The 16,423-nt window shown below is 56.7% G+C and overlaps 1 protein-coding gene across 1 annotated transcript; it reads right to left on the minus strand.

Annotated features, from left to right (window-relative positions):
• Nucleotides 1-6,857: 6,857 nt before the first annotated feature.
• LOC148595898 (maestro heat-like repeat-containing protein family member 7) lies at nt 6,858-16,090 on the minus strand. Its single transcript, XM_088539824.1, is given in 13 exon segments — nt 6,858-6,867; nt 11,786-11,873; nt 12,176-12,232; nt 12,453-12,477; nt 12,479-12,559; nt 12,663-12,764; nt 13,051-13,206; nt 13,833-14,009; nt 14,307-14,379; nt 14,879-15,016; nt 15,104-15,291; nt 15,616-15,763; nt 15,942-16,090. Coding segments are annotated over 12 exon segments (1,230 nt in total). The 5' UTR covers nt 15,751-15,763; nt 15,942-16,090.
• Nucleotides 16,091-16,423: the final 333 nt, after the last annotated feature.

Consider the following 16,423-nt stretch of genomic DNA (forward strand, 5'->3'; position numbering starts at 1 on the left):
AGGAGAGGAGATTATTCTCCTTGTCAAGAGCATATGTCAGTCAAGATATGGATGCGGGCTATATAATTTTATTGATGGGCAAGAAGAAAAAAATACTGATAGTAGAACTATCACTCTAGTTCTAGTGATATTATTTGAGATTTGATATAATTCCCATTCGTGAAGAACTCCTTCAGCAAAGAACAAATCTGTAGAAACATACAGCTGTCCAAGAAGAAGTACATTTTTTTTGCTTTCACAGGAATGCATCCTAGAATCATCAAACAGGATTGTCACAGACAAAGCAGGGTTTCTAACAGTGAACATGCTTGTCTCATTGTCTTTATCACAGCAGTGAAACTGACAAGTGCTTTATGGATTTGAATCTGATGAATCTGAATCCATTTTCATGTCTGACCTTAATTTCTGTGCTTAGAATCTTCTGTTATTTGGGGCGAGGAGGTGTTTGGAGCGTTCCTCAACGACCCTTGGAGAAGAACCCTGAAATTTTCAGCTAAATTTCCTGAGACCCTATATGAAAACTGCCTTGAGTCAGCATGCACTGACTCCCCTGCTGATTCTCATCATGCTTACCATTCTCCTATTCATGCTGACTCTCCTGCCCCACTGATTCTCATCATGCTTCCCGTTCTCCTCCCATGCTGACTCTCATCACGCTTTCCATTCTCCTCCCCACTTATTCTCTTTATTCTCATCAATTCTGCTCACATGCTGATTCTCATCATACTTCCAAGTCTTCTCCTCATGCTGGTTCTCATCATGCTTCCCATTCTCCTTCTCATGCTGATTCTCCTCCCTTGATGATTCTCATCATGCTTCCCATTCTCCCCTCTGTCACCCTCACTGTTAAGAAACTTTTCCTTAAATTCCTGTGGAACATTTGATGCTTCAATTTCTGGCCCTTTCCTCCAGTTCTGGCGGCGGCCACTACTGAGAAGAGGCCAGCAACATCCTCCTCACTGCCTCTCTTGAGGTACTTATATACACTGATCAGGTTTCCTCCCAGGCTTCTCTGCTCCAGGCTGAACAGGCCCAGCTCTCTCAGTCTTTCCTCACAGGGCAGATGTTCCAGGTCCCTGATCATCCCTGCAGCCCTGGCTGGACTCTCTCCAGCAGCTCCGCATCCCTCTTGTCCTGTGGAGCCCAGAACTGCACACAATACTCCAGATGTGGCCACACCAGGGCTGAGGGGCAGGATCACCTCCCTTGACCTGCTGGAGACACTCTTCTTCATGCACCCCCAAAATCCCATTGGCCTTGTTGTCCAAGAGGGCACACTTCTGCCTCATGGTCAACTTGTCATCCACTATGACACCCAGGTCTTTCTGGGCCCCATTTGGAGTGAGGCTGCAAGGGGCATGTCAAGGGAAGCGTGAAGCTGTGCCAAGACTCATGCTTCACTCACTTTGTGGTTCGGGTGAGAAGCAGGGTTCGTGGTGTGGAGGTGTTTTCCTGACGTTTTCCTGGGGTTTGGGTTAGGAGTAGGAGGAAGTATAGATCCCCACTTAGAGTGTGCCTGCAAAGGGCATGCCAAGGAAAATGCAGGGCTGTGCAAGCACTGACACTAGGGCCACTTTCTGTTTCTTGTCCTGATTGAGATATGTGGTACGAGGTCTAATCATGATCTGATGTTAGGGTTAGGGTTAGGAGAGGGAAGAAGGGTAGAATCCCACTCAAAGTGAGGCTGCAAAGGGCATGCCCAGGTAACAGGCTTGGCATAGTCGCACATTTCCTGTGGTATGACCTATACACCCACACTCCAGCAAGGGCACAACACTTCCTCCTCACTTAAGCCTAATTCTAACAGTATCCCTAATGTTAACACTAACCCTAACCTTTAATGCTAAACCTAGCAACAGCTCTATACAAGTTCTCATACTACTCACCCCATTGTGATCCTGCCCCTCTACTCAGCCCTGGTGAGGCCGCATCTGGAGTACTGTGTCCAGTTCTGGGCTCCACAGTACAAGAGGGATGTGGAGCTGCTGGAGAGAGTCCAGCGCAGGGCTACAAGGATGATCAGGGGCCTGGAACATCTGCCCTATGAGGAGAGGCTGAGTGAGCTGGGCCTGTTCAGCCTGGAGAAGAGAAGGCTGAGAGGGGATCTAATCAGTGTATATAAATACCTCAAGGGAGGGAGTGCAGAGGACGGGGATGGTCTCTTTTCAGTGGTGGCCACTGATAGGACTAGAGGAAATGGCCGGAAACTGAAACATCAAAAATTCCATAGGAACTTAAGGAAAAATTTCTTAACAGTGAGGGTGACAGAGCACTGGAACAGGCTGCCCAGAGAGGTTGTGGAGTCTCCTTCTCTGGAGATCTTCAAAACCCGCTTGGATGCAGTCCTGTGCCACGTGCATTAGGTGTCCCTGCGTATGCAGGGGGGTTGGACTAGATGATCTCTAGAGGTCCCTTCCAACCCTAAGCATTCTATGATTCTATGATTCTATGATTTCTCTAAAGAAGGAGAAAGCAGCCCTGTGAGCAGCATTGGCACATCATTACACTTCCTGTGGAATTCCCTTTACAGGCATTGCACTACTCTATCCATAAGTATACCATTGGGTCAGGAAGAGCCCTCCCAGTGCCCCCCTGCCTTCCCTTTCTCGATTGAACAAGAAGGTTTCCCATGAATCATTCTTGGCATAGCCCCACATTTCCTTTTGCATACCCTTTGCAGCTGCACTCCAAGGCTCTATACTTCCTCCCTCTCCTATCACTAACCCTAACGCTAGCATCAGATTTCGAGTAGAAACCTCTGTTTCTCACACCAGAAACAGAAAGTGGCCTAAGGGATCAGTACTGTGCTCTAACCATACCTTAGTATTAGGTGAGGTTGAGGTCTCCTACCACCCGCCACCCCATTTCTGGCCCTAAGGACAAAATAGTTCAGGCATCTGTCTGGGCACAGCCCTGCACTTCTTTACATAGCCCTGCATTCTTTGCATGCCATTTGGAGCCGCACTCCACATGGGGCTCTAAGCTTCTTCCCTCTCCCCACTCTAAGCTTAGCACTACACACCCGTACAAACCACTACATACCATTGCTCTTCAGAACACACTCATGCACACACATAGAAAGAGGTACATACTCGTACACACGAGCACACACAAGGGCACATTTGAGCTCATCACTACACACCACTAGCCACTAGCACACACTCGTGCGTACTTGTGTACACAACTACACACTCACACATACCAGTACACGCCAATGCACACCACTGCTTACAATAAAACACCAGAACACAGCAGGGCACATCACTACACACCGGCGAACACGATCACACACCAGTGCACACCAGCATACAGCAGTACTGAGAAGTACTCACCTTTCAACACTAGCCCAAACCATCATACACCAGTACATGCTAGCAAACACCTGAATATGCTAGGATGCTCTGGACATGCATACTGGCATGCCAAGAAACAAAGGCATCTATGAACAGATTCGGGCACAACTGTAGGAAGTCACGCAAAAAACTACACACCTGTACACAACCATATGCACTGCTACATACCACTAAGTACCGCTGCACACCAGAAAATACCATTACACTGCAGGCCACACCAGTGCACACAGTCACAACTGTGCAAACCAGGACTGACATGTACACTCCATTGTACACTACTGCGCACTATCACACAGCTGAAGAAACCCAGACACCCTTGTGCACTCCAGCATGCACCCTGGTACACCAGAACAGACCAGTACAAGTGCAAACAACACTACATACACGTACAAAACACTACATACCGTTACACAGCAGAACATACTCGGGCATAAACCTACCCACCGGTGCATACCATTGCAGGAAAGAACACACCAGCCTGCACACATGCACAGCACAACACACGTGCACACCCCAGTACACACCATGGCACACCATAGCATGCAAGTGCGCCTCCACACACACGCGTAGTCATCAGCACACATAACTGCACAATAGATCCAAACAGTAGGCACTTCTACACAAACACACACACTACTTCGACTCAGTGAACACAAGTATACACATTAAAAGGGAACACCACTCTCTAACCCTAACAGCAGCTCTAGACAAGGCCTCATAGCACCCACCACAATCCAGGCCTGACCCAGAAAGCCACACAAAGATGAATCTTGGCAGAGCCCCTCATTTACCTTGCATGCCCTTGGCACCCTCACTCCAAGCGAGGTTCTATGCTTCCTCCATCTCCTGACCTTAAGGTCAACACAACATACCCGTTCAAACCACTACATACCATTGCTCTCCAGAACACACTCCAGGCCATGAAGTGCAAGCGATGTCACAATACATTGGAGTAGCTGTGAGACCATCACTGGCCTTTCAGGGCCTCAAGAACACGGGACCTCACCATCCCAAACTTCAACAGCTTGTCTTATCAGTGGCTTATCATGCACTAAGGCACAAGTGATATCAAAACTACCAAAAACAGCCATGAACCTACTATTGGCCTCTCTACCTCTCAGGCGTAAGTGACCCTCCAGTCACCATTATCAACCCCATGTCCACCATAAGTCTTTAATGCACTGAGGTAAAAGCAATATCGCAACCACAAGGATACCTAGGGGGCTTGCAGTGTCAGAGGAGACTCTCAGGAAGAAGTCGCCTCGCAGTGAGCAACACCATCACCTGCCTGTCAGCAACTCAGACACAAGTCATATCACAACCAACAAGACCAGCCATGAGTCTAGCACTGCCTTATCAGACACTGAGGCCTAAGTGAGGGCACAACCCCCAAGAGCAGCCATGAGCCTAGTACTGCCCTATCAGCCTCTCAGGCACAAGTGATGTCACAATAAACTATATGAATCCATGTCCATCACCTTGCCTAACACACAAAGAGGCAAAAGTGATGTCACAACCAACAAAAGCAGCTGAGAGACTTGTATGGACCTAGCAGCCTCTCAGGCACAAGTCACCTCACAAACTCCAATGCCATCACCTGTCCAACATGTGCCTATCAGCCACTGAGGCACAAGTGATGTCACAACCACAAAGACTAACCATAAGCCTAGCAAGGCCATATAAGGTACCGAGGAACAAGAAGTATAACGACCCCCAGGAGCAACCATGAGCCTTGTATTGACCTATAAGGGCCTCAGGCGAAAGTGACCTCACCACTGCAAACAGCAAGAGCCTGTCCAGCAGTGGCCATCATGCTCTGAGGCACAAGTGATGTCACAACCACCAAGAGCAGCCAGGAGTCTACTACTAGCCTAGCAGCCTCTCAGGCACAAGTGACCTCAGAATCAGTAACACCATCACCTGGCCACCCAGGTGCAGTCAAAAATTCAGCCACAAGTGATATCACAACCAACAACAGCAAGCATGAGTCTAACATGCCCTATCAGGCACTGAGGCACAAGTGATGTTGCAATACCTTGGAGTTGCTGTGAGACCATCACTGGCCTTTCAGGGCCTCAAGAACAAGGGCCCTCACCATCCCAAACATCAACAGCATGTCCAGCAGTTGCTTATAATGCACCGAGACACAAATGATGTCACAACCACAAACAAAACCTATATGTCTGTTTTGGTCATATCAACCTCTCAGGCAGAAATGACCTCAAAATCGCCATCAGCATCTCCAGTGCAGCTTTGGCCTATCAATCACGGAGACACAAGTGATGTCACAACTGTGACAACTCTAACCAACTATGAGCCTAGCGCTACACTATAAGTCATTGAGACGCAAGGGATGTCCCAATTCCAATCAGCAACCATGAACCTAGCATTGGTCTATCACATCTCAGGTACAAGTGATATCCCCAGGTGGACACCATCAGGGTGTCCACCATTGGCCTATTACGCACTGAGGCACAAGAGAGATCACAACCTCCCTGACCAGCCATGAGCCTAGCACTGCCCCATCAGGCACTGAGGAACAAGTGATGACACAAACCTCCAGGAGTCTCCATGAAGGCCTGTAGCACTCCCGTGGCCCGGTGCACACAGAGGCCCCGAGGGGATGCCCAAAGTCCCATAGGACTCCCTGGCCCCATGCACACACTGTTCCCATGGGGCCACATGAAGGCTCATAGGACTCGCCCAGCCCCATGCACGTGGAGGACTCGGGGTGGGCCACACAAAGGCCCAAAGGATGACCGGGCCCCATGTGCACAGAGGCCCCAGGAGGCCGCCCGAAGACTTGTAGGACACCCCTGGTCCGTGCACACGGAGGTCCTGGGGCCAGGGGGCGAACAAAGGAATGTAGGGACCCTCCACCCCATGCACACAGAGTCCCCGAAGAGCTGCCCAAAGGCCTGTAGGGCCCCCCCGGCCTTGTGTTCACAGAGGCCCCTGAGGTCCGCACAAATGCCCAAGGGGGCCTCATTGGAGCCCCCAGGCCCATGCACATAGAGGCCCCGGGCGGGGGGCCGCACAAAGGAGTGTAGGGCCCCCAGCCCCTTTCGCACGGAGGCCTTGGGGGGCAGCACAAAGGCCCATAGCCCCCACCAGGCCCCATTCACACAAAATCTGTGGAGCGCCACACAAAGGGCACCTCCCCGGCCCTGTGTGCATGGAAAACCTAGGTGGTCACCCAAAGGCCTGTTGGTCCCCCCCGTCCTTTGTGCATGGAGGCCTTGGAGGGGGCCACATGAAGACTCCTATGGCCCCCCCAGTCCAATGCACATGGAGGACCCAGGAGGCTGCACGAAGGCACATAGGGCCCCCATGCACCGTGGGCACAGAGGCCCACGTGAAGTCTCGTAGGGCTCCCACACACCATGTGCACAGAGGCCCCAATGGGCCACACGAAGTCCCAGGCCTGTGGGGCTCCCCATCCCCGTGCACACTGAGGTCCCAGGAGGTCGCACAAAGACCCACAGTGCCCTCCCTGCCCTGTGCTCACAGAGGCCTGGGGAGAGGCACAAAGACCCGTAGGGTCCACCTGGCCCTGTGCGCACAGAGGCCTCATGAAAGCCCGTAGCACCCTCCCGACCCCGTGCACACGGAGGCCCTGGGGGGCCACCTGTAGGGCACTCCCCAGCCTGGTGTTCACAGAAGCCCGGGTTCCGCACGAAGGCCCCACAGGGCTGCATTAAAGTCCATATGGTGTGGAAAATCTCACTGTCAAGAACTGAATGTCTGTAGAGAAATGCTGTGCTGAGAATCTGCACTGTGCTGAGGATCTGCACCACCTGCGCCTTGCTGATAATGTACTGGGGAGTGTTAGCGAATTGTCCTTGGCCGGCTGGGAATGGGGAGCTATCTGGGAATGAGTAGCGAGCCGTTTTGGGTAAACAACTTTGCAGAGCTGAGAAGAGCCTATGCGGCCGGGACCTAGCAACCCCCCTAGCAACCAATCATAGCTAGTCCAGAAATCCCTCAGATGCTTGTAGGTATAAATATACGTGCACTTCAGCTAATAAACGGAGCAAGATCTAAACTCATATTGAGTCCACGTCTTGTAATCCGGCTCGGCTCCCAACATCTGGCGCCTGAACAGGGACCTGGCACAACGGTGCGGGTATTCGTCGGACCTGGCACAACGGTGTGGGAACGGTCAGCTGGGCACAGAATCAAGGCCTTGCTGGCAAGGGCCCTTGTGCCCCAGTCGCGAGGCAGACAAGCCGAGTTTCTGTGCAAGCAGCCTGCGAGGGGCAAGGGCTTCCCAGCGCCTTTCCTGCCGCCAGGGGCACTGCGCACGCCTGGGCTCTGCAGGCATCGTGCACGCAGGCAAGGGGGCTCCCAGCGCTTGCCCTCACAGCCACGGGGCTGAGCTCGCTGCCCAGCCCTCTGCTCGTGCCTCCCTGCAGGGAACACTGCTCTGCTTCACACTTCCCCTCCAGCATTCCCAGGGCAGCAGACAAATGCCTGCCGCCAATTCCCCGTGCCACCAGCCCTGCGGCTGCTCGGGAGCCACCCAGAGCCCTCCGCGCACCTCTGGCGCCAGCCCCTTCCCAGCAGCTGCGCTCTGCCTCGCAGGGGCACTGCGGCATGCCAGCAAGCAAGCTTGGCCAGCAGCAAGATGCTCCTCTGGGCTATAGCACTTTGGTGACAGATGTTCCGCTGCTTGCTTTTGGAGGGATTTCCTCTGTGCAAGGGAAACACCTGACTGCACCAGGGAGATCTCCTGCTTCGTCAGCCCTTGGCATTCCCGTCTTACCCTAAGGCTGGGAATTCACCTCTTTTAGCAAAACACCATTGTAGCCCAGTACTGGCCAGAGCTGCCAGGTCCCTGCTGCTGCTGAGGGCACATTTGTGCCTGCTCTGCTCTCTGCAGCCCTAGGAAGCCGTGGCAGGGCCAGCAGTTCAGGAGCCGCACCAAGGCTGCTCTCAGCCACAGCACATGGCGCCTGCAAGGTGCGCGGCAGGACAAGAGAAGGAACCCAGCAGTTCCAGGTGCTCCCAGGACACCACCAACTCACAAGGGCTCTGCTGAGGACATGCACACCTGGCCCCGGGGCACAACTGCCCTTCGCGCTCATTGCGCTACAAAGGAACACGTCTCAGCCGTGGAAAACAAAACTTCCTCCAGTCCATGGGCCTGTAAGGGCAGGAGGGGAGCAGGGAAGAAAGATCAACGCGTTCAAGGCTGCTTGCAGGGCTGGAAGCAGAGCCCCAAGTGCAGCCCGGCCTCTGGGCAGGCAGCCACCAGCAGCGCCATGGGGCTGCGTGAGGAGCCCTCCTTGGCACCCAGCAAGCCCAAGGCCACGCACTGCTCTCTGCCACCAGGCTCAGCAGTGCCAGGGGGAGTCCAGCACATGCATAACCTTCCTCATGGTGCCCCCCTGGCCCCTGCCGCTCTCCTCCTCCCCCCACGGAGCAGTGGAACATCCCAGAGGGGCAGTTATTGCCACGGGAACACGGATGCTTCCCAGGGCTCCGTGGACCAGTAGTCCCAGCGCTGGCCACGCAGCAGCAAGGCCAGGTGAGCAGCAGGGCCGCGCAGCACCAGGGGCCACCCGTGGTGCCCACAAGATGCAGGGGAGCTGCGGGGCTCCAGGGCAGCCTGCGCGACGCCTCCCAGGGGAGGCCCCAAAGCCGCCGCGCGCCCCTTGGCGCTCGCACCGCTGCCCTTGCCCTTTTCTCTGCTCCGCTTGGCCCTGGGCTCCCCCCTGCCTGGCTGCCAAAGGGGCTGCCGGGGGGAAGGAGGCTCCTGCGGGCAGGCCCGGCACTGCCTGCTGCGGGCCCCACCGCTCCCGCGCACGGAGACGCGCGGAGACTCCTTGCGCAGAGAGCCCTGCTCTCGGGGCTGCGAATGCCAACGGCTCCTTGGCCCTTGCAGGCCACGGGCCCCTTCACCCTGGCTGCTACCAGCAAGCGCTGGGCCCGGAGACGCCGTCATGAACCTGGTACGGAAATGTTTCTTTCTCGATTTTTAGAGTAGTGGTTTTTGTTGCTTATGTTCTTGTTATCGTTAAGGAGATTGTTCTGATTTGTATTCTTGTTGTTCTCTTTCGTCTTCTTTGTATGCTTTTGGTTTCAATCTCCATTCCTGTGTCATAGTTTAAGTGTCGTGTGTTCTTTCCCAGTCAGCTCAGGCCCAAAAATCATCGCCACGGCCGGTGGGGATTATTATTATTATTATTTTATTTCTTCTTCTTCTTCATTATTTTTATTTTTATTATTTATTTTTATAATTATTATTCTTCCTCTTTTTATGCTTTTTATTATCTTCCTTCTTCTTTTTCTGTCCGCCCCAAATCCGCCCCGGTCCCCCTGTCCCCTCCACCCTGCCCGTGTTTCTAGGGCGACAATAAAGGCCGTTGCGCGACCCCCTCCGGGGTGTCCGTGGCGACCGCGGGGCGGGGCCACCGCCTCCCGGTGCCTCGCGGTTCCGCCCCCGGCGTGGAGGGGAGGGGCGCAAAGCGCATGCGCGCACGCCCCCCCACCCCGGGAGGACTCACTCCCTCCCCCGCCCCGCCCGCGGCTACCGAGAGGACGCTTGCACAGTGGGGAGGAGCCGCAATCCCCGCCCCCGCGCACGCGCATAGCCCTTCCGCCATGAGGCGCCCCCGGCGCCGCCGCGAGCCGAGAAGCGGCGGCGAAAAACGGCCGAAAAACAGCCAAAAGCACGAGGATAAGGAAAGGGGACGAGGCCCCGCCAGCGGACGAGGACCCCCGGCGCGGCATTTTGATGGAAAAGAACCATCCCAACCTAGTAAAGTTGTGGTGGTGGCAGGCGGTTCCCCAGCCTATACTGGTGTCTGGGGTTATTTCTCCCCAGGTGCAGGACCTTGCACTTGGCCTTGTTGAATTGCATGGGGTTTTTCACCACCCAGTTGTCCAGTCTGTCCAGGTCCCTCTGGATGGCAGCGCAGCCCTCTGGGGTATCAGCTACTCCTCCCAGTTTGGTATCATCAGCAAACTTGCTGCAGGAGCACTCTGTGCCTTCATCCAGGTCATTGATGAATAAATTGAACAGGGCTGGACCAAGGACTGACCCCTGGGGGACTCCGCTAGCTACAGGCCTCCAACTAGACTCGGCACTGCTGATCACCACCCTCTGAGCTCTGCCATCCAGCCAGTTCCTAATCCACCTCCCTGTGCACTCATCTATCCCACACTTCTGGAGCTTGCCCAGGAGGATGTTGTGAGAGATGGTGTCAAAAACCTTGGTGAAGTCGAGATAGACGACACCCACCGCTCTCCCGTCACCTACCCGGGGCCTGGGACTCTAAAGGGCTGCCCTTGGTACACTCGGAAGCAAAGAAGGCATTCAGCAACTCTGCTTTTTCTGTGTAGGCGCTGATGAGGCCACACCTTGAATACTGTGTTCAGCTTTGAGCAACAGCGCTCACACACACCAGAACACACTGAGGAACAGCACTTACACCAGAGGGGTCATTAAATTCAAAAAAAAAAAACCCAAAAAACAACAACAAAAAACTCATTAAGAAGCAAAGAAACAAACAAACAGGCCTCAACAGAGCGTCTTGGCTCCAGGCAAGCCCTGTGACCTTCCTTGTGCAGTGGGTGGCAGAAGAGAGAATTAATTTTCCCAGCAGTGTCTGACAAGACCTCTTTTCTCCTCACCAGCATTGAGATGGAGGTCAGATGGTGAAAGGTCCCCTTGTGCCCCAGGGGATAGTGGGACATTTAAGAGAGGGTCGAGCCTCCCTGCAGGACCTTCCTGCTCTGCCCTGCCCCTGTTCCTCCCCTGAGGGCCAAGTGCTCCACACAAAACCTGTGTGGCTCCAGGGACAGCGCCGGGTAGGTGCTGGGGATAGAAATAGAGGTGCCTGCCATTGCCCACCCTGCCCTTCCCCAGGAGAAGACGCAAACCCTGAGGACAGCAGGTGCTTGCTCTGGCTCTGGGCTGACTGGAGAGGGCAGGGGAGTCTACAGCTTTTCTCCCTCTTTCCCTTGTGTTTTTGGATCTAGCAGAGCAAGTGGTGCTCTACAGCAAATGCAGAGGGTGCCAGTCTGCTCTGCACTGTCTGGGGTTACTGGAGGAAGAGGGCACTCGGCCGCACACAGGAAAATGCTGGTTCCTGCAGGGAAGGAGTTTCCCCTCCCACCCTTCTGTCCTCCAAAAAGAAGAAAAGAAAAAGAAAACAATAAAATAAACCCAGCACTCAATCTGGAGGAAGAGGAAGGGCTTTACTGCTGAAGAAGGCTCTACAAAGGGCTGAAGTGGTGGCACAATCAGGGAACAGGAGGCACTTGAGTTGTGCAGCTGTCCTTTTGCTGCAGGAGTTGCCAGCGGGGATGCAGAGCACTTGCAGGCCTTGGGTGTGCAGCACTGTGGCGTTGGCACTTTGGGGCCAGCTCTGCCCAGCAGAGTCACCTCCTGGCAGGAGGGTGACACCTCTCCCACACTCCCACACCTTTGCCTTGGTGTTGTCAGGAGCAGGATAGTCTGTGCTGCCAGGCTGCAGACTGCGGGTTCAGCGTCATTTTGCAGAGGCTGGAGGGCTGAGGTAGAAAGGAACAGAGCAGATAAGAGAATCCCGTGTTTGCAGAGAGCCCAGGAATCCCCCCAGAACAGGGCTGGTCCCACCCAGTTCTTCCCACAGTGAGGAGGGAGCACGAGGGATCAGGGATCTGCTGCAGGTTGCTGGTCAGGAATGCCCCAGGTGACCCCCAAAGCCCCTTCCTGGCCCAACACAGCAGACGGGGCCTTGGTAGCCTGTGGCAGGGCAGGGAATTGGGGCTCCCTTCCAGGCTCCTCCTTCCCCCCTGGCAGGGCCAGCTGGCGCTGCGCTGCTCGCACTCACCCTTGCAGATCTCCTGCACCTTCTCCTCCTTCTGCCTCCCTTGCTGCCCGATGAGCCCTAGGCAAACACCGCCCGTCACCCCCCGTAGTCCCCAGCACGGCCCTGGCAGCGCAGCTCCCGCTGGCCTTGGCAGCCTGGCCACGTGTCCTCCTCCCCTTGGGCAAGGCTGGCCCCAGCACGGCCCCAGCGTGGAGGATGCAGGCAGGCAGCGAGGGCCTCGAGAGCCTCCTCGCAGCCCCTCCGTGTGCCCAGGGGTGGCCCTGGCCTCGTGGCTCACCAAGGAACCTCACGGCGGCCTCCCGCCCGCACGCACGCCTCCGTGTCCTGCAGGTAGCGCAGGCTGTGCTCAAGGTAGTGCTCCGCTCTGCTTTTGTCCTTGTGCACCTGGAGACAGCACAAGGCCATGACTTGGCGAGGAGCCCTCCTGGGGAGCCAGCTCTGCCCCCTCTCCCCAGCCTGGGCCCAGGGACTCAGGCCTTGTGCTCACCAGGTGCTCCCCGATCTTCCAGGTCTCCCCACTTCTGGCCAGTTCCTTGAGCTTCTCCCACTGCAGCAGGTGAGCAGCACCGGCAAGGGCTTCCTGAGAGGCCTGCAGAGAGGGCGAGATGCCACCACGGCCAGGACAAGACACCCTGTATCCCCCTCATGTGGGCAGGCCTCGGAGTCTTTCCCAGGCCGTAACAGGAACATGCTGCTTGGGACCAGCTCTGCCCCTCACTGAAGGCAGGGGCAGCTCCTGCCCGTTCCTGGGGACACGGGACATCGGCCCTCACGCTGACATGTCTTCCAGGGCACACTTGTCCGCAGCCCGTGCCTTAGTGCTCAGGCCCGCCCAAGCGATGTCAGCACTGCTTCCCCAAGGGCCTTCCCCGTACCTGGGCCACGCTCTGGATCTGCTCGCTCATGTGGAGGAAGAGCGGGACCAGGCTCCTGTGCACCAGCTCTTTCATGCCCTCTTTCCTGATGCCGGTCGTGGCGGCCAGCAGGTCTTTGAACAGGAGGACGGAGAGCTCTTGAACTGTGCTGTCCTCCTGCAGAGAGGGAGGAGAGGAGGGGAGGCCTCAGCAGGGATCCCAGGAACTGGTCATGACAGGAGGCTTTGCCTTTGTGAGGCCTCCTTCTCTCCAGGTGCGACTTTCCCCAGCCCTCCATAGGGACGAGCTGGGGACAACCTCTGCGGATGCAGCCTGGAGAGGGAGGGTCGTCGACAGCAGCGGGACAAGGTTCCCTGGGCTCTGGCTCCCTCTCCCTCTGCCAGGAATTTCTAGGGCTCCATCAGGGCCCCCGTGCAGAAGAGGCCCACAGGGAGGGACAGCCCTGGGGCACGGCCTCTGCCTTGCTCTCCAGCCTGCTCCTGCCTCGTAGCTCATCTCTGCCCAGGCCAGGACAAGCAGCGCAGGGAGTCAAGCAGGAGACAGAGCAGCTGAGGCAGAAATGGGGCCAGGGATCTAGTCCACAGCCCAGGACTCCAAGGGCAGCACAGGGAATGGGCTGACGAGCAGAGGGCAGAAGACCTGACAGGCAGCAGGGCCTTTGGTGGGAGCTGCAAATCCACCTGCCCATGGGCACACGTGCAGAGGGACACACAGCACTCATAGCCACGCGAACAGGGCCCCACACCCGCCAGGAGAGTCTCCAGCTCTCCCCCCAGCCTTACATCCTCAAAGTGTGGGAGAAGCTTCTCTGCCAGCCATGGGACAAAGGGATAGGAGATCTTCTGATCCGGGTGGCTGAAGAAGTTTTGCAGCAACACCAGGCTCTCCACGCGCACATCACTACGATGGTCCTGCAGGCACTCCACGATGTCTTTAGTCAGGCCCCACATTTTCCTCCTCTGTGTGGAAGACACAAGTGCCTCATGTGAAGCCAGGGCAGGCCCACAAGGGCTCTGGGCGCTGATTCCCCATGAGGGCTGCAGGGCAGGGCAGCCCTGTCCAAGGGCCCCTGGGCATGCCAGGGCCTGTCCATGGGGGAAGGCTGCTGCCTCCAAGCCAGGAGCCCTTCCCGAGGGCACCGGAGCTGTTGTCCTTGTGCAGCACAGCCAAGGGGCTGCCTTGAAAGACTCGGGGCAGAGGAAGGGCAGTGGAGACTGGGGAGCAGCTCCCATCCCTCCGTTCGCCATGAGGCCCACCTCAACATGGAAAGCCATGGTGGGCAGGTGATGGAGCTGGTCCTCTGGGCTCTTCAGCAGCCTGAGCAGCTGTCTGGAGATGCAGCAGCACAGGGGTCTGCACGTGCCCCTCATCACTCTGGCAGGAGGAAGAAGGTGCTGTTGGTCCTCAGCCGAGCAGGCAAACCTGCTCTGAAATGGCTCAGCCCCCTCAGCTATTTCCCAGTGCAGGTCAAGGCAGGCATGGGCAGTGCTCGGCACAGCGTGACCACAGCCAGCGTGTCCCCAGGGCTCTCTGTGATGGGAGCCCAGGCCCCAGGGGAGGGCACTCCAGGGCTTTGGGAGGGGAGCCCTCTTTCAAGGCATCCGCTCCCAGCACTCCCAACACTAACTGCTCCCCCAGCAGCTCTCAACGCTGCAATGGGGCAGGGAGCTCCCATGGCCATTTTGCTGTGTTACTCCCTGCCACAAGCACTGTGACTGCAGTGCCTTTCTTGGAGAGCTGGAGCTCCCCTCCATCCCAAGGAAGGACATTTGTGACCCCGAAACCGAGGCCGAGGTACTGGGGGAGAGCTGGGCGTAAAGGGCTGTACCTGGCCAGCACAACGATTCCCCTCTGAGATGACTCTGCCTGCAGCAAGAGCTCCCAGCCGCCGCTTTGCTCGACAGCCTGTGCCACGTCCCGATAGCCACCACAGCGGAGGAGACCTTGCATGGCCTCCACGGCGCACCTGCATGCGAGCAAAGCCCAGGTCACAGCGGCAGCCTGGCCCTGCCTCCGGGCCCAAGGCACAGACGGGGCGAGCGGGATGGAGCACCTGACGTGGCTGCTGGCGTGGCACTCATCCCGCTGGCTTTCCCGCTGCAGGTGATGGGTTTCCTGGCGGGTGAACTCGGCTGCGGAGAACAGCTGAAGGAGCAGCGCCAGGAAGAGCGGGCAGAATTCCGCCTCCACCGCCTGCGGGCAGACGGGCTCCTGCACGATGGCACACAGGGCTCTCATTGCCTGTGGAAAACAAGCAGAGACACCTCAGCGCTGAGCAGGGCCTGTCGCAGTGCCGCAGACCCAGGGGAGAGGCTCAGCACAGCCTTGGGCCTCAGGAGATGGGACTGGGGGACAGGGTAGGACGGTGATCTCCTGAGCATGGCCAGCCTGGGTGTTGGTGCTCAGAGAGGCCCAAGCAGCTCTTTTCAGCGCTTTGTGCTGGTGCGTGGAGGGCTGGCACTGGGCATGTTGCATCCATGGGCCCGGGGAGGTCCCTGCAGAGCAGAGGGCCCAGGGGGGCAACTGGCAGCCTGGGGCAGAGTGAGGCCTCATCCCACAACTCACAGCCAGGGGAAGGATGCCGGCGTTTTCCGCCTCCCAGCCGGACAGCTCCTGCAGGGGCCACTTCTCCATCCAGCTCAGCAGGTTTTCCAACACGTCTGCCGCAACGCGGGGCTCCTCCATGAGCACCTTCCACATGGTGCTGGCAGCGCTGCAGACCCGGAGGGCTGGGTCAGGGCCCTCCTCGGGCACGGCTGCAGCCTGGGTAGGCCCTGCAGGCGCTGCCCCCAGCCACCCCTCCATGCTGGCAGCCCCCAAGGTCCTGGCTCTGCACCTTTGGGCCCTTCTGCCCATGTGCCATGAGCTCTGGAGGCTGACGAGCCCTGTACCTGTTGCAGAGCGGGGAGCAGCACAGCAGGCTCACGGTCACCTTGTCAGGGTAGGAGCGGGCCAGCAGGCAAAGGGTCCTGTTCAAGGTGACCCACGCCGACGACTCCCTGACGTCCTTGGTGTTCTGGTGCAGGCACCGTACAACCCGCGGCACCTGACAAAGGTGGCAGGGAGAGGGAGGTCACTACCAGAGAGCAACCACTACCCCAGCTCCCACACACATCCCGTCCCCCTTCCAGCACTGCCAACGTTCCCTGCTGCCTTCCAAGGGCATCGGATGCCCAAGCAGCCCGGTTCTCACCCGGACCACAAAGTGTGCCCAGCATGAGTTTTGGGAATGCTTCAAACTTCCCTTGCCATGCTCTTTGCAGCCTAACTCCAAATGGGGATCTATGCTTCCTCCATCTCCTAACTCCACAGCATAAATAATGCGCAACTCCACAACTTCTTTAGTAAGGAAAACAAGAACAATTCTGTTTCT

The sequence above is a fragment of the Tinamus guttatus genome, unplaced genomic scaffold, assembly GCF_059628265.1.
Source record: "Tinamus guttatus ecotype Peru unplaced genomic scaffold, ASM5962826v1 Tinamus_guttatus_pri_ptg000049l, whole genome shotgun sequence".
NCBI classification, from domain to species: Eukaryota; Metazoa; Chordata; class Aves; order Tinamiformes; family Tinamidae; genus Tinamus; species Tinamus guttatus.